Source organism: Ambystoma mexicanum, chromosome 9, assembly GCF_040938575.1.
Source record: "Ambystoma mexicanum isolate Mex_15411 chromosome 9, UKY_AmexF1_1, whole genome shotgun sequence".
NCBI lineage: Eukaryota > Metazoa > Chordata > Amphibia > Caudata > Ambystomatidae > Ambystoma > Ambystoma mexicanum.
The window spans coordinates 234,020,734-234,048,551 of record NC_090931.1 but is presented as its reverse complement, the minus strand read 5'-3'; the positions used below and the strand labels follow the sequence as shown (position 1 = coordinate 234,048,551).

The window sequence follows — 27,818 nt, the reverse complement described above, 5'->3', positions numbered from 1 at the left end:
AGAGGTCAGCGCACCATCCCTGCTGCTATTTTGACTGTTTCCTGGACTGGGCATACATGCCTTTTCCACAGTTCATTGAGCCTAAGCACAGTTAAACTGCACAACCTGAAGCTACTCACTAACAGCCAAAGCTCCTATCTCAGTCACAAATGCCTGACAGGCACTAAAAGGGTAAGGCCAAACAGACAGTTATTGAGGCCTTCACTACTGCAGAGGGTGCCGGTGCTTCCGTGTACCTACTCCCATGAAGTCCTATGGGGCTTCATGAGAATGGGGGCTAACATTTATCGCCGCCTGATATCCCAGGCCACAAGGACTTTTAAAGTCCCGGTGGCACAGGGATATCAGACATCAAAAACTGTGTTTCTGCCGGACTTGTAATGAAGCCCATAGATTACAAGGCCAGGGTCCTATTCGATCAGGCCCCTTTGATATCCACATGGCATTTGCCATCCACACGTCACAGAAAGTGTATGCAGTGAGTTTTTAGGAGGGGTTGGTTAGTGGCAGTGCCCTTTTGTACCCCCACTGTTATGACTAACTGTGGCCCATATCCCTTCCCCGTCATGCATTCTGGTGTGCTGCAATTACCGCCCCTACGGTGAATGCAGAAGTGTAGGTTTTTAGTAGGGTGTGATGTCACTTCCGCTACCCCTGGAAATTTGGTGAAATTACATCTCTGGGCCCATGTCTGTAGATGGGTTAAAATAATCTTAGGAAAAGTCTTTCCCGCACTGTCCAGAAGTGATATTGGGCAGTAGCTAGATGGTTGTTCTCTGCCTCCCTTTTTGTAGATGGCAACTATCATGGCATGTTGCAAAGAGGTAAGCACAATGTTAAGATGTATTGCTGCATTAAAAGGTTTCACAGAACAGGTAGAATATGAGTTTGTACAGAGTTAAAGTCCTGCCAAGAAGCAATCAGGTCCTAGATCTTGTTGAAAACAGAAGACACAAATGGCACACTTGGTCTATTGTAAGTGTTAAATGGAAGGATATGAGTGCCCTCTGGGGTATGTGCTACCAAATGTTCTAAATCTGGTGATCCAGTTGGTCGGGCCACGATATCCCAGTTTAAAGCAGGGTCAAACCAAATAAGCCACCACATGGTCTACCTTTAGGCCCCTTCCTTGCTGGGATCTGAAATGATTGGTAGCCTTCTAAGTCTACCTAGAGGAAAACCACCTGGAAACCCATTATAAAATCGTTCCATCAGGGCCCTGCCATATGTTTACCAATCCTTCTGATATTCCACAGAGCCAGCTTGCAAGACTTTTCTAGAGCAGGGTTCCTAGTTCCATGGGTTAGTCAATCAGTAACCTCAAGACCCTCTTCATAGTTTTTTTGCCTTATTCTTAACCCACAATAGGAAATACTACACGTGGATTGGCTCTTTTCCAAGCCATACCACATGGTAGTCCCGTGGATATACGAGTGTGCCTGCCTTTGTTCCAAGCGGGGTGGCGTGACAGCCCCTTAGCCAATGAGAAGGCTTGCAACGGGGCAATCCCCGCTCCGAGCCTCCCAAGGCTGGAGGCTGCCTTCGTCCCCCACTGGGGACTCAGGTAGGTTTTTTTTCCTCCACCCCCCTCCCCTGCAAACCGTCCCCTCTCTGCCCTCCCTACCCCACTTACCTTCTTTTTTCTTTTTCTCGGAAGCGAACGCGCTGGGAACACTTTTGTTCCCAGCGCGTCAGCTCCCGGTGGCCACCATGGAAAGAGAAAACGGACTACATTTTCCCTTTCATGGCGGCCGTTTTATTTGACTTTTTAAAAAAAAGATGTATTTCTGTTTCAAAACGTGTCAGTGTTTCGGAACAGAAAAAAATGCCATTAGTACCCCGGTCTAAAGGCTTGTGGTACTAATGGCAATAAGACCATCAATGGCAGGGCAATACCGCCCATGGTAATGCCCCTGGGGCCTCATTAAGGCCCTCGCGTAACTAGGGGCCCCGTGGGCATTACCTGGGGTGGTATTGGCATGCTGCCTCGGGTCTTATTGCCACAAGGATATCACATCTGGCCCACATAACCAACTCCAATGGCCTGCCCCTGTCCAACAGGTCCCATGAGACAATTCTGAATGAGTGCATATGGTCTTACGATAATTGCCAAGCCTGCAGGTGGATAAATCCAGAAATCAATAGCAAATAACCCATCAACAAAATCTCTGGATTGAAAGAAAATCTGGATGCAATCATCTGTGCTGTTGTGCATCCTCACCCGAATGCACCTAATAACATCATACCTTATAATAGAGGTACAACCTTTTATAAACCTTATCCAGTGAGTGCATTTTTTCAATAAAGAATCTTGATCTTCAAAGGCAGCCTGGGTCACCTGGGTACATTGAACATAGTCACAAATGGAGATGTACTTTTAGATCTCACATTAACATTAAAAGCATCCATTCTAGCGCACATCGCACCGATCAATAGTATCAACAATAGGTCTAGTCCAGGGCGGTAGCAACTGGACTTTCGTGGGATGTTTATAGGAGGGATTGCTGATTAATCTTGATAGCAAACAGGGGATGCTTTTATCCCCAGGATCCCCTGGGGGTCTTGTATCCATAACTTCCATGCGTTCCATCCCCAGTGGTCCAGGCCCCTGTGATTATTTCCCTTTACCCACATTACTACTGGGAGAGGAAGATCTAATCACACCCTGCTGCTCCACTTTATTCACTAGTGTAGTCATGTTAACTTTTAACAATCTGATTTCACAGGCCAATTCTTGCAGGATATTACCAATCTCGCATTCTTCAGTGCTCTTATCAGTTGTGGGTTGGACTCTGCAGCTGGGCTTACTGTGGGTGTATTATGCACACTTGTTTAACTTCCTAGGGATAACTCTCCTCTTTTTCAGGCACCTTGGTCTCTTGGTCGTATTAAACGTCGAGGTGTTAAGATCACCAACAATGGAAAACTTATTAATTAAAGGGATTAAGGGGTCAATCATAACCACCTCCTCAGCTTGAACCCCTCCTCTCCCTCCTCCACAAGACTCATGCTCTTATCGAGTTATGGCACGGAATCCAAAAGATCATCTACCTCTATTTGTGGACATAATTCTATCGGATTAAGGGCAATACTGTTAATTGGTAGGACATCCTTTTGGCCCGCCTCTTGCCCTGCTATGCTCTATCTCAAAATCCTGAAGTGCATCCTTATATGTCCTTCAAGCTGGGTGCACATTAATAACACTAGAGGGAGCCACAGAATTGTCAGGACGGTCCTTTTTAAGCTTGATATCCTTACCCTCTTTCACACAATTGAAGCCTGCACTTCTAGCAAGCAGATCCTTACTTTCCCCCACACCCTTCATGACTGCCGGGCAATCTATATCATCTACATCATGCAGTAATCCTATGATCTCAGAGATCAGCACGTTAACGTCCTTATTGGTTGGAACATTGTATACAATTTCTTTTGTCTGTCTTTAGGAGAGATAGAAGTAACTACCTTCATTTTGGACATTCATTTTCATTCATTTTGTCATTTGTTATAGCGCTTTTCACCATAATTATGGTCCCAAAGCACTTTTGGTTGAACTCCCTCGAAGGGACCAGAGTCCAAAAATGTGGGAGAATTTGGGAGGTGCGATTATGGATGTGTGCATTTCAGCCATTAAGTTATGCGAGGGTGGCCGAGACCCTGGTATTAACCCATGTCTAAATGGAGTGTGTATGGGTGCAGCAGAGGTATACTATGGACTAAAGGGGAGGTTTGTGTTTAAGGAGATAGTTATGTGGGAAGCAACAGTTCGAATTTTTGTTGTTAAAATTAGCTTCATTCTTATGGCAGGGGTGATGTGCAACAGTGTTTGTGTTATATGTGAATGAAGGGTGTGTGGAGTGAGGCAGTGCCTTCCACTAAGTTGTGAATCAGTGGTGTGCGAGGGGAGAAATGGGTTAGCTGTACAAACAACAATGCATATTTCCTGGGATCCATCTATGTACAAGGAGCAGTGCTACGTTTCACAGGCGATCTAAGTGCTAGATGAATGCACAATACATAGCCTCTGAGAGGTTCTTAGAGTGAGAGATTGGCTTCCCTAGTTACTTTGAGTGTGAAAACAAGGATCCCAATTCATGATTACATGCAGCGGCTTGGTCCACTTGCAGTGATAACCACGAGTGAGGGGTCCAAGGTGCCCGATTACCATGATTTTCACAAGGTGCATTTTAAGTGTGATGCATTTCCCCCCTCCAAGCCCATATTAGTGCAATACCTGACCCACTGTCAGGATTTGTTCTATTTCCTATGGTGAACCTTAGGAACCTTCTGTGTGACTTGTGTAACGTGACATGAAAATACGCACCCTGTAGATCTAGCGGTGCAAGGAAGTCTCCTAGCTGGACTGCCTTGATGACATCTGTTAAAGTGATAATTCTGAAATTTTGTTTGCTGATGGACTTCTTCAGGGTACGTAGGTCTAATATAGGTCTCCCCTTTCCGTCCAGATTCTTTTACTACGAAGAAGCGAGTGTAGACACCCTTGCCTCTTTGATCCTTTGGGACCCTTTGTATGGTCCATTTGGCAAGCATACCTCGTCACATAGGACGTGAAGATGAGATTGCTGGTGAGTGTCTGGAGGCACCTGAAGTGGTGTTTTGTTGAATTCTAGCTCATACAACTACTGAATAATATCTAGTACCCAGACATCTGCGGTAACTTCCCTCCACTGTTTTAGATGATGTTGGAGGTTGTCTCCCACTTGAGGTTGTAGCTTTGTGGGTCCACTGGGTACGGTGAGTCAGGCTTGTTTTTGTTGCTGTTCATTGACGCGAACAACACTCGTCTTCTTTGCGGGGCTTTGAAGTCCTTGCACTTGTACTGGTATGACTTTTGATACCCTTGCGAATGATAGGATTCTCTGTGATAATTTTGTCCTCCTCTGGTTTAAGTGGTTGAGCAACCTGATGCTCCTCGAAAGGGCTAAAAGTGGGTCTGGACTGAAGTTATGTAAATGACCTGGCCGTATCAGCATCTGTTTTGATGGCTTTTAAAGCCTCATCAATCTTGGGGCCGCATAATTGGTCCCCTTCGATGGGCATGTCAAGCACTTTGGCTTGTGTGTATGGTGGGCTATGTCCAATGTAATGTTCTCCCTCATGTAGGATGATGAGTGCCTCTTTGCGCTTATCTTCTGGCAGATGTTGCAGAATTGGAGCCATGCGATTCCACATATCTTGATCACAGCGCACCATGATCGCCAGTGAATTTGTGTTTTTTACTGTGGTAGCCTCTATGGCTACGATCTTCTTGCAGAAGGCATCTGTCATTCTATCGAAGAACTGAACACTTTGAGCCTTGACCCTGTGACTTCCACCCAGTTGCCGCAAATACAACCAACTCTGGAGTTGGTTGTGTTGTTAAGCACTTGGGAGAGATATCAGCTGCTCTAAACTTCTTTTCTTGCCTCCCTTTTAGAGCCGGCTCAGAAAAAGTTTTCTTCATTAAAAGTAGGCCCTCCTCCAAAACGTAGGCTAAAATTGGGATAGAGACCACCAATTTTGTATTCATTAGGTCAAAAAGGAAACAGTCCTTTTCCTCAGAGGGTATCAGCCCAAATTCCATGCAAGCTTTTGTCATCATCATGTGGAAAGCTTCAACTTCGACAGGCGGCGACTGTTTAGGTGGTTCATCAGGGACAGGGTCAATGGCATAATCATCCCTGTCCTGGTCATCTTGTGGTAATGAGAGACATACTGGAGTCAGTATACTTTGCGTCTCCATCTGTATTTGTGGACGGTAGCTCAACTTCTTCCTGTTCGTATGTGGGGGACGTCTTGATCATTTTGGCAATGCAGGTATAGGAGATGCTCTTTTTGATTTTTCTGTCCGCTTAAACTGAGAACCTGACCTCCTAGGGGGTATTCATGGGATGTCTGGAGATCTGGATGTTGGCCTGGCTGTAGGTGGCCTTGTCCTGTGCATTAGTTCTTGGATCAGGGAAAGACATGATATTGCTGGTGGTGGATACCTTGTTGTGTCGGCACCCCTGGCAGTCATTGATTCAACTGTGCCAGTAAGGTCTGCAGAGAACTTAGTACCTGTAGTATAGAAGCATCTATGGATTAATGCCTGGATTCTGTGGTGCTGGCCCATGTTGCAGAGGTGCTGGCTGTTGTTGTGGAGCTGTAAAATACATCAGCGAGGGACCCTATGAATCTGATTCATCTTTAGAGAAGATGATGGAATACCCTTCTTCCAAATATGAACTTATCTGGTGTTCCAAAATTTGATCTGGCATAATCGAGGAGACTGGTGATAGAGAGGGCGGCCTGAGTTTCTCCTGTTCCTTAGATTGTACTGGGACAGGTACTTGATTAGGTTAAGGAAGTACCGCCACAGGGATCTTTAGCACTTTGTGGGGTCCCCTGCATCTTTGGGAGTCTTTCCCACACTATAGCTTTCGGCTGGTTGATTCTGTTCAGTAGATGGTGTTAGGGGCGCTTTTGAGGGTTCTGATGATGATTTTGACGGTTTCTCACCTTCGCATTAAAACTTTAAAACAAAAAACATTAGGCAAACTACCCACTTTTTGTATAAAATAACAGAGGAGTGCACAGAACCCCAACAAAATTTAGCAAAAGTCTGGCGATAAGCAGTCTGCAACAGGGGCAAGGAATGCCCGACTGGCTAAAGGGGCTGCCAAAGTTTGACTCCCCTCCCCTGCTCCCTGTACCAAAAGCACAAAGCGGTCACAGAGTAGTAGATAAGCGCTGCAACATAAGCAAAGTGAAAAACTGGCTTGGTAAAAGATTTTTCAACCAACCAGACTTTTAGCTATGACCGTGCTGGGTCACAACAAAGTCACAGAGAGGTCGCCAGATTGTACAGCTTCCTCCCACGGATATGAATTAATAAAATCACATGGATCAAATAAAGGCATAAGGAGGAAGTTCCCCAGTGACAAAACCAGTGGAAAACCACTGAGCCAAACATCTCCAATCTGGCCAAAGATTGAAAGCTCCAAGTTCCCTTCTCCAAGCTCCCGGCACGGTATGCCTTACTCCTTATGACTTGCTCCTTACTCACCCTGTTAAACAGGAGTTAATAGGTCGCCGAACCGCAGGACGGGCAGGACAACAGAAGCTATTGTGTTTCCAAATTCGATTGTTTACAGTGAGTCTATGGCTCACCTCACCTAACCGAAGGGAAGAACAGTAGGCAGTGAGGACAAGAGAAGCGGCAACGAAAACTACAATTGCAGCACATGAAAACCAATTCGCTGTCCACACCATCGACTTCCGGAGGACCAGCCTGGGAACAGTGGAAAACAGCCCACTCTGAGCCATGCTTCACTCTGCTCATGGGGTTGAATCAGGGTTTTGTGCTCATTCACAGGTGACGTTAAAACAAATAACCAGATTATGGTTGCAGGGAGCCTGTCATTCTTTAGTGTCGGGAGCGTGCTGTGTAATAAATATTTGAAGATAGTAAATTGAGAGCGGTTAAATATAATAGTGTCCAAGCAAAGTCATATTCGGTTGATTATCTATATTCTTACATCATTAATAAACTAGAGACACTGTCAACTAGTCAAGAGAGATGAATTAAACCACTGTATGCACCAATCAGAGGTTAAAAACAAACTTTATTTTCTCCAAGCTGTGTGTATAAATATCGATTCCCTCTACCAGACCAATGCTTACACCTTGGAACCACAGTTGTATTGAGTTAATCTTGTAGATCTCCTTCCGTGATCCTTGTTGCAGGTTTAATGGATTCCCAAATCCTAATTATCTGTACTTAGATTATCTCTCACTTTTGAAGGTTTCCACAGTCTTCCTTCTGTTGCGTGTTTAAGGGGTATGGAACCCTATTTCTCTGTACTCCTGGATTCTCAGTCCCAGTACATAATGCGCCAATAGGGCCGCTAGCCTTTGTTCATTTCCTCCGTAAATGCATAAAATAGAGGAAACCTCTGAACTGGGCTTGGGTGTTGCCACAGTAGGAAATTGCACCTCACGCTTATTTCTCCGACAAATGTGGTTTCAACCTCTTCAGATCAAGGTTTTCTCCCTACTCACTGCCTTGGGGACAGACATGGCAACTCAGTCCACGCTATTCTGTCTGACTCCTGCTCCTACTCCTCTTGATCTTCTCCAACCTCCTCCGTAATGCCTCCTGCCACCTCTTCCTGTCATTTTCCAATCTCCTCCTTAATCTTTCCCGTCACCTCCATCTGATGTTCTCCAAACACCTAAACACCTCCTATCTCTGCCTGATGCTCTCCTACCTCTGCCTTAATCTCTCCAAACACCTCGCCTGATGTTCTCCAACCTCCTGAATAATCTCTTCTACAGCTTCAATCTGATGTTCTTTAACCTCCTCCTTGATCTCTGCTACCACTGCCACCTAATGTTCTCCACCCACCGCCTCAATCTCTCCTAGAACCTCCTCCCGATCTCCTTCTAAAACAAATTCCTTCTTTAGAAACACATTTTTTGATTGCCAACCGCCTCCACAATCTGACCTCCAGCTCATTCTCTAGACACCCACCCTGCCAGACAGAGCCCGTGATATCATATAGCCTTGTGCTTCCTTCCCCTAAGCTGGCCTCCTTGTGATGGTCTTCACGTGTACCTTGGAATTGTTGAAGGGATGTAAGGTATTGACAGCTCCTCAATGGCCCACTTGAGCCTGATATGTGCTTTACAAGCTAGACCAAGCTCCTGATTGGCCTGGCAGCCATTTTCGAATGTACTTCCTCCTGTAGTGTAGGCTCAAACAAAGGACTAGCTGCTGCAATCTATATGCTTCAGGTAGAGCTAGGATAGACCTAGAAAAAAGAAATCCTTCATTTGTTTTCATAGCCTCAAATGAGGCTGAGGCTTGAACCAAGCAAGAGCAATAGTATTAGTCTCACATCAACTTTTAATAATAGCTTGAATCAGCAGCTATTCAGACTTTCACTATTGTTCATAGCACGTGCATTGACCTACACAAGGGACACATTCGAGGGACTATATGTTAACACAGGAGAAGCCTCCTCCCAGCTATCCATATGCCAAAGGCATAGCAGGGGGTAGTCTTTCTACAGTGTCTGTAGAACCACCATGACTTGAGGACTTTTTATTTTTTTAAATACAAGCTTCATTGTCTCATTGGGCTTTAAATATTTGCAGGACTCTGTGTATACATCTGGGAGAACGCTGGTTCTAAATATTCCAAACTTCGAACAATTTGAATAAATCAAAATCTTTCAAAAAATCAGGCAATTCAGTGTTCCTTCAATAGAGTTCTCCCAGAACTAAATATTAACAGGCATATGTTAAAGACATGCTGATCAGGTTTTCCAGGACTTCAAGTGGTGGATGAATAACGTTGCTGGCAGAGGAAATCGTCATGTCCAGAGCATCTACAAAACCAACCTTTAGCCCACGGAAAATGTTCCTCAGCGCGTGATACTGCACATAGCCATGAAAGTCACTAAATCTCTCCTGGTTAATTTCCATGTCCCTGGCATTTTCCTCTTTGATAATGACTGTTGTTAGCGGGCTCCTGTAGAACAGCCGCTCAATTGCTAGGCGCACGCTGATGGCCGACCTGATGAATATGTGAAAGGGAAAAGGGCGAAAGTGCTGGCCCATGGTCAGAATAATTATTGTATTTTCCCCACCACCTATTTGATCAATTTGCCGTGCCGCATAAGTGTCCTCTTTAACGGAGTAGAAGGTCAAGCTCACAAAGGGGACAGTATGTTTTTTCCACTGAACCATGGTGTTTTTTTCCATGTTGACTGCTACCAGGGTCTTTTGCCAGGACTGCATTTCTGTTTCATTGTGGCTGAAGTACTCCATGACTTGTGAAACAAAGAGAAAAAAAGACAATGAGAAAACGAAATCTATGATTTATGCAATGTATTGCGTTTTCATTTTATTGATGATTGGCAAAGTGCCAAACCTGTGACACACCTCACTTCAGGTCATGCATAGAAAGGGGAGAAAAATAGGCGAGAGGTGGGGAGGAAAGAGGAAAGGTAGGGGTGGAGTTACAACAATAACAGAACAGATCTACATGTTCTTATGAACGTTAGTGCTGGAGATCAAATCTGGAATGGTGGATGGGAAGGAGGAGGATAGTTTTAGACATTCTGGAGAACCTTAGTGCTGGATGTCTAGTCTAGAAAAGAGGGTGTCAGGATTGAGAATGCAGAAAGAAAAAATAGGGGTAGCATTACGACATTTTCAGGTAGAACAAGTTTAAACATTCTTGAGTACTTTAATGATTTGAGGATAATCTAGAAAGAGGTGTATGGGCTGGGTGTGACTGGTGCTAAAAGTAGACCTGGGAACGAATAAAAAAAAAGTATCCAACCATGTTAAATTGCTTTTCAGCACTTTTTGCTGTACACTGCGTTTGTCCAATAAAAATGTGGCAAATAGTGCATTGTAATGCACAATGGGTCAGTAACACTGGCGAACACGATCAGCTGCAAAGTAGATTAACCCACCCAACAGGCCCACATTGTCCCAAAAAAGTGGCCCAAACTAGCCAAATGGGCCGGCCCTTCGAGGATAGCCCTCTAGGCCAGTCCGACCCTGGGTAGGGAGTGGGAAGAAAAGAAGGAAAAGTAGGGGTATAGTCAAAACATTCGTAACTAAACATCTACACATTCTTGAAAACGTTAGTTCTTGGGGTCTAGTCTAGAAAAGAGGGTGTTGTGGTGAGGAGAGCAGAAGGAAACGGTAGGGCTAGAAATACACAACATTAGGAGTCAGAACAACATTCCGGTGTACCTTAGTGCTTGAGGTCTAGTCTAGAAAAGAGAGTAGGAGGTGGGGAAGACATAAGGAAAAAAAATCGCTGGAGAGTTAGAACATTCACCTGTAGAACAAACATAAACATTCATGAATAACTTAGTGCTTGGGGCTAGTAGTGCCTACGAGATTGCAAAGGTTACAGTAAGAGCCAAGCACAGCACTGTAATCACTAGTGCATCTTTTGTTAAACCACCCTCGTGTCAATACATTTGTAGAGATAGGGGTGCACTATCAGCTCAACTAACGTAACAGAAGCATAGGCTCTGTGAATTTTACCCACATGAGGAGCTCTGACAAGCTGATCAAGGGTAGGACGTTTTGTTGTACCAGACCCTGCAGGCACTTTCATTATCATTCTTAAACACTGTAAAGAATCCCATTCGGTCCCATTAAGCCTTATGTTTAATACTAAGATGACAGGGCTTGCTGTCTACTATTTTAGAAGTAGTTACTGACATTAAGGTTATAGGTTTTGCCGTTCACAAAACTAGGCCTGTTTCTGAATGTTCTGTTATCTACTAAAATCAAATTGCAGTCTTGATTCCTTTCAGAGAAAGCAATGACGCTAGAGCCATGGTGGAGGTGCAGGACATGCACTAGCTATTGTCTTAAGAATTAGACCCTGAATGTATATTTTATGAAGTTGATCCCAGGACATCGAGCTTCATGAAAATAGTTCCTGTCCTTGGCGCAAAGCAGACGTACACGAGAATCAATGGAGGACATTTCTTCCAATGTGAGCAAAGACCTCACGTAGAAATAATGCCAAAACGTTAGCACAGGCTGTAGTTCTACTGCCTCCTGTCAAGTCTACGACTGCTGGGTACATGGTAGGGTGGTGTCCGAACACACACAAATATTATAATTAATTCCTCAAGAGAAGGAGCCTTAACTACGCTTCTCATGAGGCCACCTGCTTCCCAAGCAGTAAGAGGTCTTGGCCAGAAGACTGTGTCACAGACAGTGATATTTTACACTAAAATAGTTACAAAAGTATGTTACTTATTGAGGGGCTGCAAGATTTGAGAATGAGAAGTTGCTTAAACAGATTACCGGTCCCATGGGAGCAAAGCTCACTGGTTCAAGTTTGTTCCTAAAGGGGGTTAGGTTCACTTTTTCTGCTGATTATGTAGTTTGGGCGTCTGCAGGGGGATGCACACACTATGTCACTAGGATTGCACTAGCCAATGGAATGCCAAAATGTATATTGTGTTTAGGTACTCAGATAGGTGATAGCCAATGGGGGTGTGAGAATTGTAATATACCCAATTTTTTTAATTGTATGCTAATCTTGTGTTTATCGTTCTTAAATACTGTAAGGTAATGTGGGCATGTTGAGAGTCTCTCCGTCTTCCTGTCTTATGAGACTGATGTCTTCTCTTTTGCTCTAATTTACATTAAAACTGGGTTTTCTTGCAACTCATATGTTTACTCATGGTTCCCGGTAAATGACTAAGGGTCTGCATTTGGTGACTCCGATGTGATCCCAGTGCCCTTCAGGATTGCCGGGGCACCCGCTGCATGCCCCTACCATGGCTCCCCACTGGCAGGAAGTGGCTTGTACACACACTTGGAGAGGCACACCGATGGCGTGTTCCCTAAAGATCTACATATTGAAAGGACAGGTTATGACTGAGTTCCGAGGTACAAGGGAACTTCAGGAGGTTTTAAGTACCCTTGTCTCGTGGCAAGGAGAGAGAGGAAGTGATCTTCATCAGTGTGTAAATATATTTGCTGTATTAGATGATAACTTGCATTTGTACATATGTTTACTTAGAGGCTGGTAGTAATGGCACATCAAGTATTGGTTTTGAAGAATTGTTAGCAATTGTGCAGATAAAGGGTCTTTGTAGTCAGATCTTTGAGGGGATTGAGTAAACAAAGGTGTTATTTTGTGGCATTTAGAGGTTGTCAGTAGAAGTTTGAAGAAATTGAGTTTGGTGAATATTGGAGATAGGAACACTGCCATTCTTGGTGAAAGGAGTGGCCATTGGGCCGATGTAATTATAGTTTTGTGTTAAAAAATGGAGGGCCGTTGGAGCGCATGTGTAAAGCACTCCTGCAGTACACGTTTTTGAAGTATCAGAAAAAGTGGGTGTGGGGAACGGTGTACCAGATGTTTACACGAATGCCTGAAGAAGGCACGTATAATAAGGGACTATTAGAGCATGTGCATACATACTTGTTGTCGACTTATAAAGGGAAACAGTTGAAAAAAATCTGCAAAGTATTTTAGTTTTGTGGAAAATGTTTTTTGAAGATGGGAGTGGCCCTGACGAGAATGCTCCCTATAGTAGCAGGAGGGGGTACATTTTAGAAATGATGCAAGTCAGCGCCCTGCCACCCACATCACCCAGTGCCCTGTCACCTATCCCCTGTGACCTGCTGTAGGCTATACCAAAACCCAGTTCTCTCCCTCCCCCCCCCCCGAAGGGGAAAAGGCAGCACCAGGGAAGTGGGGGGAGCATAATAGTAAGGCTCACCGACAGCTAGAGGAGACAATGCAGAAAATGGAAAAGGAACTATCATGAGTAGTTCAGACTAAGAATACCCTACATGGACAATGCAAGGGCAGTGCACGCCTATACATGCTGCTTAGTGGACATCAGGACAGATTCTCTTTAGGAGTGATGGAAAAATGGTTGGCAGCCCCCCCAATCCCGACCCTCAAGGATATCGATAGTATATGCAGGTCAAATAAGGGGTCACAGGATGTAGATGATGATGCGAGCAGAGAAAGAAGTTATGGGGTGTGAGAAGAGGGCAACAAAATGGGATGGGAATCCGAGGAGGAGGCAACGCCATATAGGTGACGGTGCAGACCCCTGTCTGGTCAAATTGCCCTAGCTAAAACAAGGAGGCAATGTTAAGACGGATTTCTGAACTCTGTCCTGGTGGCGCAGAAGTTCAGAAGGCCAACCTAATTACTTGGAACAGGGTAACCTCTGGACAAGCCAGACCAATCAAGGTAGCGATCGCGGCGGTCAAGACTAGGTCTCAAGAGGGGTGAGGGTGACTGAAAGCCCGCAATAAGCACACAAAGCAAGAGCGCTTACAAACTACTCCAAACAGTTGTTATATCAAAAATAGATACACATTTATTTTAAGGCCTTTAAAACAACGACCGTAGCGAGAAAATCACAATATCACAATATTAAACCAACACATACCATATCAACACAATATATATACAAATACACAGTCGCAAGCGTTTAAAGCACGAAATATGTAGTCCACCTGAAAGGAAAGGAAAACAGGCAGTGCGATAACGCTTTTGACTCAGTTCGCCTTTAGAGGCACCTAACTAGATGGAAGTCCGAGCCCTGCGAAGAGTGGAGCCTTGTGCTCAAAGTACCTGCCACGCCGGTGCCAACGGGCAAAAGGGGAAGCTCTTCGGAGGAAGTCAGGCAGTTCGGGTTAGTGCACAGCAGAAGGAGAACAGGTTCCGCAACTCAAGCGCAGCCTCCACAGCGGGCAGAAGCAGAGCGCGAGTACGGCCAAAAGGGTGCTGTTTTTACACAGCAGGGAAAAGCAATGGGATACTGCAGGAGGGCGACCAGATCCTAGCTAAACTACTCACCGGTCCCCGAAGCAAGCAGACCCAGGCTTCTCCACGTTTGTTTCAGCAGCTGGCAGGTTCAGAAGAGCAGGGAACGCCTCGTAGTCGTGTAGAGCAAAAAGACGTCCCAATCGACGAAACCAGCACAGTTTTGTTGCCGCAGCAGGACAACGGAGCGGCCGTGTGTATTCAAGCCAAATGTACACTCCTCCCTTCAGACTTGGGAACGCCAAGTGTACGAAGCGTGGGAGAGTGACAAGGACTCGAAATACAACACAACCTGGCGGCAGTTACAGAGCAGGACTCCCTTGTAAGCTGGTCAGTCAACTGGATGGCCCAGAGACACTTCCGAAGGCTTACTTGGCAGGAGATGATGAAGTCGCCGGGAATAGCTGTTCCTGCTATTCCAAAGGTCGAAGCACCAGTGCAGGCCTTCTGGTTCGATCCAAGGAGGAAAGGGTTTCACAGGACGACAGCAGTGCAAAGGAGGATTCCTTCAGCGGGTCACCAGCGATTCCTCCGTCCAGCCTCTTGGTTGCAGGATACTTGGCTCCTGTATTCCTTCGTTCGTGAGAACTCCAGAGATCGACCTGGTAGTGGTGTTTCCAGCTCCCTCTTATCCACGGTTCCCTTCGCGCCAAAACAGAGGGGAGCCAATGGGAGATCCGCTCATCAACACACATACCATACGTGGACCAATCACGGACCACGGTGGTCCCAGGCATTCACACCACCCCAGACTCTCTGGCACCCAGGATGTGTATTGGGACCAGACATCCCAGCCCACACCCTGGAGGCACACAAACGACATGTAGAAGCCCGCGAAAGCAACCACGTTTCGCGGGAAAGTACATGCCCAAATAAGGAAGGCCCCGGGTCGCCCGACCTGGGGAAGGTGAAGGGAGCAAGACGGTCAGTGGACAAGACAAAGGAGCCTCGTGGTCTGGCCATTTTGGAGAGCCAGGCCACCATTTTGGGTTCAGTGCAAAAACGTGCTCAGAACGCCAAAAGGAGCTCAAAATAAACAAAACGATCGCTGCCACCATTCGAGTCCCTGAATGACTTGCACCGATCAAATACCATCCTAAAAGAGTATCTAGGGTCTGTAGAAGGCTAGAGACCCAAGAGAGCTGTAACTTAGCTTACAGTGCCCTCTTGTGTCATGTTGCACTAAAGCCGCAACACGATAGAAGAAACTACGGGAAACAGTGTTCCCCGGTACTGACTGTCTTAAGGGCATGTCAGTTTCCCCGTAAGAAAAGGAGCGAAAGCCCAGAGAAGTGCGGCAGAAGGCTGTACTTCTCTGGCAAAGTCAAGAACAACGTTAAAAACAATAGCAAAAAGTTTAGGGGTTGCCACATGGAAGGAAAATTCCCTACAATTACGAAATCTTTCCTAACACTCGCCCCTCTCAGACTATGGACAGGGGGAACTAATCCACCCCTGGATGAGTCTCTTGTTCAGGTCGGTAAAACATTCTGGACAACCCATCAGCATTGCTATGTTGGACACCTGGCCTATGCTCAATAGTGAAGTCGAAGCCTTGTAGACTTATGGACCACCTAAGCAACTTTGGATTCTCCCCCTTCATGTTCATTAGCCACTTTAACGGCTTATGGTCAGTCTGCACAGTGAAGTGGGTCCCATAGAGGTAGGGCCTCAGCTTCCTTAGGGCCCACACAACAGAGAAACATTCTTTCTCTACCGTGGACCATCTGAGCTCTCTGTCCTTAAGCTGGCGACTAATAAAACCGATAGGGTGTTCCTTACCCTTCTCATCTACTTGTGATAGTACAGCTCCTATCCCAGTGTCAGAGGCATCCGTCTGCACGATAAAAGGTCTTTGATAATCAGGGGCCCTGAGCACAGGGGCCTGGCACAAGGAGTCTTTTAAGCCATTGAAGGCCTTCTCACACTCGTCGGTCCAAGTTACCTTCTTGGGTTTCTTCGGAGTTGTGAGGGCAGTCAGAGGAGCAGCTATGGTGCCATAGTCTGCCACAAAATTGCGATAATACCCCGTGAGTCCTAAGAAGGCTCTCACTTGGGTTTGCGTAGTGGGGGTAGGCCAGTCTTGTACTGCTTGTACTTTACTGGGTAGAGGCTGTATCCTCCCTCCACCTACTTCATGTCCAAGGTAAACCACTGAGCCTTGTCCAATCTGGCATTTACTAGCCTTTATGGTCAAGTGGGCTTTCTGAAGAGCCTGGAACACAATCCTGAGGTGTTTCACATGGTCTTCCCAGGTGGCACTGAAAACTGCTATATCGTCCAGATATGCAAGGCAGAATTTGTCCAACCCATTCAACACATGATTCACAAGCCTCTGGAAAGTGGCAGGTGCATTCTTCAATCCAAACGGCATTACCCGGAATTGGTAAAGGCCGTCTGGAGTAGAAAATGCTGTCTTCTCCTTGGCATGTTCTGCTAAAGCTATTTGCCAATAGCCAGCAGTGAGGTCAAAAGTGCTGAGGTACTTGGAGGCACCCAAAGTATCCACCAGCTCATCTGTTCGAGGCAAGGGGTGTGCATCTGTCTTGGTGACAGCATTCAGAGCCCTGTAATCCACGCAGAACCTCAATTCAGAAGTGCCTGCTTTTGGAACCAAAACCACAGGACTGGACCAAGGACTACTAGAGGGTTCAATCACCCCAAGGTCTAACATCTTGTTGACCTCGGTCTTAATATAAGACCGTACTTTATCCGACATCCTGTATCCCCTACTTTTGGTAGGTACACTGTCTCCTGTGTCAATGTTATGTTTGCACCAAGGTGTCAAACCAGGCGACTGTGAAAACAGGGGGGAAAACTGCCTAAGCAAACTTTTCACCTCAGCCTGCTGATCAGAAGTCAGGTGAGGGGCCACTCGGACACCCTCAACTGAGCTATCTGAAGGACCGCTCTGGAACAGGTCGGGGAGAGGTTCTGACTCCTCTTCCTCAACATCTGAAGCCAGTAGCAGTGCTGCGATTTCGACTCTTGGGACGAAAGCCTTCAGCCTATTCACGTGGAACACTTTTGGAGCCTGTCCAGGCCTTCCAAGGTCCACTAAATAGTTCACCTCACCCAGGGGCTCCACCACTGTGTAAGGGCCTGACCATTTGTCCTGTAAAGCTCGAGGCCTTATTGGATTCATGATCAGGACTTGCTGACCAGGTGTAAAGTTGATGAGGGAAGCTTTCTGGTCGTACCAATGTTTCACCAGCGCTTGCCCTGCCTTCAATTTATCACTAGCCAAGCCCATCAGAAGTACCATCCGTTTTCTGAGCCCTAGCACATAGTCAACTACATTGGTAGTAACAGGGGGAGTGGGCATCTCCCATCCCTCTTTGACGATGGCTAAGGGTCCCCGTACGGGATGACCGAACAGAAGTTCGAAGGGGCTGAAGCCAACACCCTCCTGTGGTACCTCTCGGTAGGCAAACAGTAGGCATGGTAAAAGAAGATCCCATTTTCTTCTCTGGGGCTCCTCCAGAGCCCCAATCATGCTCTTTAACGTTCTGTTGAAACGTTCCACCAGACCATTGGTCTGGGGGTGGTATGCAGAAGAGAACTTGTAGGTGACCCCACATTCTTTCCACATAGCCTGCATATACTTCGACATAAAGTTGCTGCCACGATCTGACACAACTTCTTTAGGGAAGCCAACCCTAGTAAATATGCCGAGTAAAGCTTTTGCAACTGACTTGGCAGTTACAGTTTTCAATGGGATGGCCTCAGGATACCTGGTTGCATGGTCGACCAGCACCAGGATAAACCTATTGCCCGAGGATGTTTGCGGGTCAAGGGGACCAACGATGTCGATCCCTACCCTTTCAAATGGTACCCCCACAACTGGGAGCGGTACCAACGGAGCTTGGATTGTCGCGCCAACCTTACCAGACAACTGGCAGGAGGCACAACTCCTGCAGTGACTTTCTACTTGCACCCCCATCTTGGGCCAGTAGAAGTGCATGGATAACCTTTGCTTGGTCCTCTTCATACCAAGGTGACCAGCAAGGGGAACTTCATGCGCCAACTGCAGGAGGAAGGGCCTAACAGCAAGGGGAACCACCAACCTCCTATGGTCTCCTTCTGTAGACTCTGTGGGCTCACTATACAGGAGTCCACCTTCCCAATAAATCCTATGCTTCCCAGGAGGTTCACCCTCAAGCTGGGAGCAGGCCTGTCTCCTTAGGCCTTCCAGAGATGGGCACTCACGTTGGCCTTTACTGAATTCGTCCCTATCAGGACCTCCTTCAACTAACAAGTCTTTTAGTTCAGGATGATCGTTGGGGTCGAATACTTCAGGCATCGCCACCTCCTCGTCAGTCCCGGGCGATTGACCAACTTCCTCCACCGCAGTGGTAGGCGAGCTCGGGGGAATATTCTCTTTCCCTCGTCTTGACTTGTAGACTCCTTTCGCCTTGGGTTTCCCCTTCGGCTGGGGCGGCGTATTGGACTTGGCCAATGCTGCCCGTGCTTGAGACCGTGTGTAGGGTCTTTCGGCAGTGTCTCCTACGAGCCCTAAAGCTTTGAGATCATTGCCCAACAAGACCTTTCCCGGGACGTTTCTCTGAATGCTCACTGGAATCCTGACTGCTGTACCATTTAAAGTAAGATTTACAGGGATCACGGGAAACATACGGAGGGGGCCGTCAGCCAACTTAGTGGGCATCAGAGTAGCTCTGGCAACTGCCTCTGAGTCTACCAAGGTAGAATCCACTACAGTTCGACTGCACCCACTATCCCTAAGAGCTGGAGTATCCACTCCATTGATCAGCACACTGTCTTTAAAGTAGTGCTTGGTATTATCCGGAATCCTAGCATAAGCCTCTGCGACTTTAGGCTCCCAGGAACCCAGGGACACTAAAACTACCTCAGCCTCTATTCCGCTGGGAAATGAGTCTGAGGAGAAGGATGCTCCTGTAATCTCTTCTTCCTCGTAGGAGGAGAAGGCCAGATTAGCGGAGTGGGCCCCCAAAGGTCTAACCTTACAACGGGGATCCCCCTTCACATGGTCAGTTGCTCCACAAGAAAAACAAGCCCCAGTGGGTCTGTTTACATAGGGAGGCTTATTGTAACCAGAGTTCTGTTTTGGAGGCGGACCTCCACTACCCTGTGAGTTCTCTTGTGTCTTACCCTTGTTTTTCTTTTTGTGGCCCTTATGGGAAGAAGATTTAGCAGATTCCCCACCCTCCATATCTTTGGACTTTTTCCCTTCCTCCTGCTTACCAGGATGAGTTTTGTCCTTATGGGACACTCGATGTGACACCCATAAGTCTGCTGCAATGGCCAGCTTCTTAGGATCTATCTCCTTCGAATCGGCCAAATGCTGCTTAAGCTCCGGGGAAGAAGAAGCAAAAATGTGTTCCAGCATGACCAGATTGATCATGCCTTCGAAGGTAGAAACCTTATAACCTTCGACCCAGCCAGTTAAGTTTTTCAAAGATTCAGCGACATAAGATACCCAAGTACCACCTTCCTTTTTCTTATACTCTCGAAAACGCTTTAAATATTGGGCCGGAGTCTTCCCAAACTTTAAAATGAGAGTTTGCTTTAACATTGCGAAATCAGCCCGCTCAGCCTTCGACATTTCCATAATGGCACTGCAGCCAGAATGGGGCAGTCTACTGAGCAACCACGCAATCTTATCAGCATTGTCAACTTCCTGGACCTCGCATGCATACTCAAACGCATTCAGCCAGTCCATAATGTCATTCCTTTCTTCATACACATTGAGCAGATCTTTCGGAAACCGTGGATGAGAGGAAGCCCCAGACCCATGTCTAGGACCCTTGGATCCATTTGCAACCTGAAGCTTGGCCAGTTCCAACTGGTGATCCCTGTCTTTCTGTTTTTCTGCCTGTTCGATTTTTAGTTTGGCTATGCTGAATTCAAGCTCCTGCTGCCTAAACCGCAGCTCTTGCTTCTTGAATTCAAGCATAGCCTCCCCATCAACACTGGCAGAGGAAACATTAGACATTACATCCTCCCTGTCCTCGTGGTCGCGATGGATCAGTGCAGCGGCAGAACCGTCGGTTCTGCCAGTGAGAGCAGCCCCACCACCTTCTGCACTGTCCTCGGAAGTTATAGCGTCAAGCTGCGCTTCTTGCCACGCCACGATTCTCTGGATCATTTCCAATTTTGTGCCTTGAGAGGAAACACCTCTCTCCGCACACATCTTTTTCAGCGTTTCTGATTTGGAAGCATTTAAAGTTAACAAGGTATTTGCTTCCATACTGTTTGATAGGACTATGGCCTTTTTAAAGTTATATTACAACAATTCACTACGTGTACTGTTTGGAATAACCTGAAATGCCTTAGTTCGAGCGCAACACTGGATACCTTCAGTCGTATCCCACCGCTGTACACCAATTTGTTAAGACGGATTTCTGAACTCTGTCCTGGTGGCGCAGAAGTTCAGAAGGCCAACCTAATTACTTGGAACAGGGTAACCTCTGGACAAGCCAGACCAATCAAGGTAGCGATCGCGGCGGTCAAGACTAGGTCTCAAGAGGGGTGAGGGTGACTGAAAGCCCGCAATAAGCACACAAAGCAAGAGCGCTTACAAACTACTCCAAACAGTTGTTATATCAAAAATAGATACACATTTATTTTAAGGCCTTTAAAACAACGACCGTAGCGAGAAAATCACAATATCACAATATTAAACCAACACATACCATATCAACACAATATATATACAAATACACAGTCGCAAGCGTTTAAAGCACGAAATATGTAGTCCACCTGAAAGGAAAGGAAAACAGGCAGTGCGATAACGCTTTTGACTCAGTTCGCCTTTAGAGGCACCTAACTAGATGGAAGTCCGAGCCCTGCGAAGAGTGGAGCCTTGTGCTCAAAGTACCTGCCACGCCGGTGCCAACGGGCAAAAGGGGAAGCTCTTCGGAGGAAGTCAGGCAGTTCGGGTTAGTGCACAGCAGAAGGAGAACAGGTTCCGCAACTCAAGCGCAGCCTCCACAGCGGGCAGAAGCAGAGCGCGAGTACGGCCAAAAGGGTGCTGTTTTTACACAGCAGGGAAAAGCAATGGGATACTGCAGGAGGGCGACCAGATCCTAGCTAAACTACTCACCGGTCCCCGAAGCAAGCAGACCCAGGCTTCTCCACGTTTGTTTCAGCAGCTGGCAGGTTCAGAAGAGCAGGGAACGCCTCGTAGTCGTGTAGAGCAAAAAGACGTCCCAATCGACGAAACCAGCACAGTTTTGTTGCCGCAGCAGGACAACGGAGCGGCCGTGTGTATTCAAGCCAAATGTACACTCCTCCCTTCAGACTTGGGAACGCCAAGTGTACGAAGCGTGGGAGAGTGACAAGGACTCGAAATACAACACAACCTGGCGGCAGTTACAGAGCAGGACTCCCTTGTAAGCTGGTCAGTCAACTGGATGGCCCAGAGACACTTCCGAAGGCTTACTTGGCAGGAGATGATGAAGTCGCCGGGAATAGCTGTTCCTGCTATTCCAAAGGTCGAAGCACCAGTGCAGGCCTTCTGGTTCGATCCAAGGAGGAAAGGGTTTCACAGGACGACAGCAGTGCAAAGGAGGATTCCTTCAGCGGGTCACCAGCGATTCCTCCGTCCAGCCTCTTGGTTGCAGGATACTTGGCTCCTGTATTCCTTCGTTCATGAGAACTCCAGAGATCGACCTGGTAGTGGTGTTTCCAGCTCCCTCTTATCCACGGTTCCCTTCGCGCCAAAACGGAGGGGAGCCAATGGGAGATCCGCTCATCAACACACATACCATACGTGGACCAATCACGGACCACGGTGGTCCCAGGCATTCACACCACCCCAGACTCTCTGGCACCCAGGATGTGTATTGGGACCAGACATCCCAGCCCACACCCTGGAGGCACACAAACGACATGTAGAAGCCTGCGAAAGCAACCACGTTTCGCGGGAAAGTACATGCCCAAATAAGGAAGGCCCCGGGTCGCCCGACCTGGGGAAGGTGAAGGGAGCAAGACGGTCAGTGGACAAGACAAAGGAGCCTCGTGGTCTGGCCATTTTGGAGAGCCAGGCCACCATTTTGGGTTCAGTGCAAAAACGTGCTCAGAACGCCAAAAGGAGCTCAAAATAAACAAAACGATCGCTGCCACCATTCGAGTCCCTGAATGACTTGCACCGATCAAATACCATCCTAAAAGAGTATCTAGGGTCTGTAGAAGGCTAGAGACCCAAGAGAGCTGTAACTTAGCTTACAGTGCCCTCTTGTGTCATGTTGCACTAAAGCCGCAACACGATAGAAGAAACTACGGGAAACAGTGTTCCCCGGTACTGACTGTCTTAAGGGCATGTCAGTTTCCCCGTAAGAAAAGGAGCGAAAGCCCAGAGAAGTGCGGCAGAAGGCTGTACTTCTCTGGCAAAGTCAAGAACAAGGTTAAAAACAATAGCAAAAAGTTTAGGGGTTGCCACATGGAAGGAAAATTCCCTACAATTACGAAATCTTTCCTAACAGGCAACTACGGGGAGCCTGACCCAAGTCAAAGGGAACACAATTGCAACTGCTTCAGAAGGGGTGGGGGGACCACAGCACATACCATGGCCACACATGGATTGGCAGAACTTAATGAACTCACTGCCCTCCCTCACTGCAAGAGCAGGCAAGTGGATCTATGACCTTGAGAAACACACCATGGGTATCCCTTTTGCTGCGGAGAACATTAGAAGCATGTTCACCTCCCTGCAGATGACAATTTGTGGCACAGGAATCTGAGAGTGGTTAGAAGGGAGAAATCGAGCAAGCCCTCTTTTGTTTGCTTATTGATCCTCCATGCAACAGACATACCCAGACTGTTTATAACATGAGAAATAACACCAACAGAGGCACACTCCCTAGTGCACCTAGCTTTATGCAAGGTGCAAGGAATGGCCTAGGACACTCAATAAACTTACAGTGAGGTGAAGCTGAAACTTCTATATATGAGGACACCTATGTGAAAAGAAAAGGGTTGACACTAGGAGGTGGCTGCAATTAAACTGATAAAGTTTCCAGAAAGTGGGGGAGCAGATGTTGGGGTGAAAAGGGAATGAAAGAACAAGGTAATTTTTACAGCTCTGTCTACTGCCCAGAGTTCTAATTATGTGGAGGGGCAAGCAGCAGTGTATAGACATAGGCTACACATGGAAGGAGTGGTTTTCTTTAAGGATAAATGGGTATAAGGCTGGCAATTGATGCTCACATGGAAGAGTTTACTGGTAACCAAGTGAGGAGGATTACAACCCATTGGGCACTCCTCTGGCAGCGCACACAACATATGCTAACCAACTTGCTGAAAACCTGACTAGCAAACCGATAACTAGTGCTTGGAATCTGCATGCAATAACATCTCAGTTTTCACATTTTACATCGCCTGCTTTTCCTTCTACCTCCAACCCTTACCTCTCTCTTGCAGTGCCTGGCACCAAGACGGTTCCAAAATTCAAATGTCATGCTATGCTAGACCCAGTCACATTGCATTGCATTGCGCCTGGAAGGGTGTGAATGAGAAGGACAGATTGTTTGCAGACAAAGAGAAATGTGGCCTTCTTTCCCCTTCACCATTCCTAAGCAACAAGGAAACCTATTAACAAGACAGTTGTTGTTGTTGGTCCCTTCCCCTATCCATTGAGTTGTTGCTGCTCTGTTACTCCAGTTAACGGAAAACCTTCCACAGATCAAAGTGAAATTACAAAGTATCCTGTTTTAGAGGTATACTGTATTGTCCAACTCTCAACCCATCATCAGAGCAACAAACCTTGCCAAATGCAACTTCAAACCACTGACCTCCATTGTGATCTTTCATGCCTCAGGCAACATTTATGTGTTCGTTAGGGAGAATTCTCTTATAAGGCTAATTTCCCAAACCTAGTGAGACCCCAGCAGTTTTGCTGGATTTTTGGGGTTTGTGTTTCTCCTGCTAAGAGTGAGACTCTTTCTTCCCACTCTTAGGCATGATTTGAGGTATGTCTTTGACTCTTTGTGTGCTAATGGGCTATGGGGTTTTCTTTTTACTCCATAGGGTATCATCTATTTTTTATGTGTGTGTTACACAGCACCCTCAGTGCAGTAACACAGGGGTGTCATAGTGACCCCCAAACATAGACTCCATGTCCTGGGACTGACTACTGTCTCCCAGGGCATGTAAAGTCACCATTGACTTTACAAGTACAAAATTGTGAACAGAACCAGTACAAACCATCATATTGTGGAAGTACTGGAAGGGGTTAATTATATTGCCCCTGGGTCTGTTTTCAATGGGACACTTTCCAGTCCCCCCTTGTCCAGTTCCTGGCTGGTGGCAGTGGTTACTACGCGAAATATTCCACCGGAATATTCTCTATGGGATTTCTCCATTGATTTTAAACGCACCACTTTTTGGTGCAATGTTAAAGATTTATTAATATTAAATTAACGGTTGGGTCTTTTTGCCAGAACTCTTTTCTAAAATGGCGTTCGTGTCCGTCTCTGTAACTCTGACCAAGGTTGAGCACTTTGTTCCACTTTTTGGCGGGCTTCTCCACAGAAGCCCTCCAAATGGTGCCACTCTGTCTGGGTTCCACAGGATATGTGGGGATGGGAATTGGCACCCTGGACTGCGTTGCCTTAGCAACTCAAGTCGCACTCTCTCCTGATTGGCCCAGTGGTGAGCCCCCCGGCTCACCACTTAGCATGTTTGAGTGACAGCTAGGCTGTTGAATGGGGGTTTTTCTGCATAAAAGCAGGGCCTTTGGGACTGGAACTTCAGAAGTCGCCACAGGACCTATGAATCCGAAGAGGGAAGAAGCTGAGCCATCTGCAACGACGACACCACCGGTGAAGCCCTGCTACAACTACCTCACCACTTTCCCAACGACAAGAGAAGATCTTCTGCTGGACAAGTCTTCTTCCTCTGAGCTGGTGGGACCAACAAGTTTGCCCCTTTCGCCTTCCAAAGACGTCTCTTGGTTGAAGTGCCCGTGCCAAGCACCCCGGCGGCCGAATAGCCAGGCTTCACCACTTTGACCACGGATAAAAGGAACGCACCTTTTATCGACGAACTCCGTGGCTGGTTTCATCCCTGTGCAGTGCAACGACTTCACGTTTCCTCCTCGACGGGATCCTCTCTTCCCCTGGTAGAAACAACGAACTGAACCACTGCCAGAAACAACTGCCACCGCGGGAGCTTCCTCTCTCTTTAAGGTACTGTGTCCTGCCTGGCCTCCCTTTCTTCGGTTTGCCCAAGGTGACCCTTAAATCCTTGGCTTTCCAACTGGGTTGGCCCCAGACCTTCTAACTTTACCTTCTTGAACTGCCCCAACCTCTTTTGAACATTCTACAAATACTTTTTGTGCATTTTAAACCGTGTGATCCTGGGCACATTTCGCTTTGCTCCATTTAAAGTGGGCCTGGCCTATGAACTTTGGCTCTACAGTGTATACTGCCGTTATTCCCTTGCTGAGAACTCCTAAAAGTGTTGTGACCTGTTTTATTTCTATGCTCCGCCTTTTTCTCTCCCCTTAACTGAACTATCGGAGTGCCATCAGGTTACGCGCTCACATCTGTTTAACAAATCGTGGTGTTTTAACTCTGACTTGTCTAATAGTTATCAAGGGAGGTGTGTATACTTTACCTGACTGTGTTTTAACTTGCTTTTGATTTAGAGTGCTAGTATATTGCCTAAATTGTGTTTTAAATAAATAATTATATACTTTTTATACAAAGCTCTGGTCAGTGTTTGTTTGCTCTACTGTGTTTTTAGCCCTATTGTGTATACTCTATTTACTGCCCTACTCTTCATGAGAGAGGTCTGACTGCTCAGCCACAGCTACCAGGTAAATCTGGGTGGTGCGGACTGCTACCAATTGGGTTTACTGCTTACTCCTGTGGTCTTAATCTTTTTGCAGTGTTCCCTAAGGGAACTGCACAGGATTCTGCCTGACAGTGTTCATGAGTCGTTAATGGTGATAGGCTGATCAGATGAGGCAATGTTGGCTTTTGGATGTTTATACTAGCCAAAAGCATCACTTTGGTCATCTTCTGGACAGTTTGATAGCCAGTGTTTGATGAGGTGAGGTTCCTGATCGCAGAAATGGGTACTGGAGCAAATTAAATATTGGTTAAATTGGTCAGTAAAAGAGCAGGGTTTAAGCTTTTTCATGAATCATCAGTAGTGCGTTTGTTGCCAGAGTGCAGGGCCAGGTTGTCCCAGAGATGTGAACCTTGAGATTTTAGTGTTATTCCAGTATATTTTCTTCCACCTAGAAATCTGTTGCTAGATTTGAAAGGTGTCATAAGATCTTAGCTCACCAGTATAAGGTATTGGCAGTTCGGGTGTGAAGCTATTGTATGCCTTTTCTCCAAAGGGCTTTATGATGGTGCAAAAACCTTGAACACCACTCTTTATAAGTAGCAGCTGGTGTGTGGGATTTAGGGGTGATTGTGGCTCGATTCTATTTCTTAAGATTCTAAGAGAGTTTGGCTGCCATGTTAGATCAGGTGAGTTGGGCAGTATTTTGCCACCTGTGGTATTTCTGTCCACTGTGTTTCTTAGTCTGCTTGAAATGGATGAACATAAGATTTTCAATGGCAGTTATTTTGGCATAGATGGTTACCCCAGGCGTTGTTTGCCACTGATGGAACTGTCTAATGAGATTATCCCCTGGAATAGTGGTCATATTGATGTAATAAGGTGTCAATATGCAAACTATATTTTTACTATGATGAGGGCACCTGTATATGAGACATTTTATAAACCACATTCCAATATTTGTATACATCTGTTTGGATGTACCTTTCTGTAGAGGATACGAAAGTAAATAAATATTCAATGTCCATAAAAAAATTTCACAGATCAAAAGTTCCGGGCCATCAAACAGCAGTACAAGTACGTTTAGGACATTTCCTATACCACCAATTAAACAGGAGTAGTGGTGTGAAGAGAGACATACAAGATTTCAACATATTCAACATGAATTTGTCTGGGATGTATTTACTTAGACAAAGGTCACGTGTAGGGCAGTATTCATTGTGTTTCATTAAACATCCAGCAATGACAAATGGTTTGCGAAACCCAAGAAAGACAATCTTATTCCAGTGACTGTTTCTGGAGAACCTCCAAATTACACCAGTGACATTCCTTAAATGATATGTCAAAAAGATAACCTTACTCTGTATAGTTTCCACAAAGTGTTTAATGAACTGACGCAGTGTTGAGTCTCCGATGAGGAACACCTTCTTCCCTTGTAGACAGTCTTTAATTTGTTTTGGGGATTTGAAAGATGTCATTTCACAAGGAATGGGATTCCAAATGTTGTTTAAGAAGTAGCCACCAGGGAATGGGAATTCTGTGCCAACCTTGCATTTTTCTTTCACTCGACGATCAGGAACTGAAATAATAATAAACAGTTTAAGCTGACACCACATGTTTTAAAATGTTCTAAGAATAGAGGAAGTTCTCTTTTGCTACTAGTACCAAATAACTCATATCACCAGGGTTAACTTGTTCCAGTCCCGTTGTTTGTTTTCAT

General features: G+C 46.3%; 1 protein-coding gene across 1 annotated transcript in view; it reads right to left on the bottom strand.

Moving 5' to 3' along the window:
* Positions 1-7,584: 7,584 nt before the first annotated feature.
* Positions 7,585-27,818, bottom strand: part of LOC138487901 (NXPE family member 1-like) — a 244,701-nt gene continuing 224,467 nt past the window's right edge. The window contains exons 5-6 of the mRNA XM_069614527.1: positions 27,459-27,677; positions 7,585-9,815 (exon numbers count right to left, since the gene is read on the bottom strand). Of these exons, the coding sequence (XP_069470628.1) occupies positions 9,271-9,815; positions 27,459-27,677 (764 nt within the window). The 3' untranslated portion in view covers positions 7,585-9,270. The remainder of the gene's footprint in view (positions 9,816-27,458; positions 27,678-27,818) is intronic.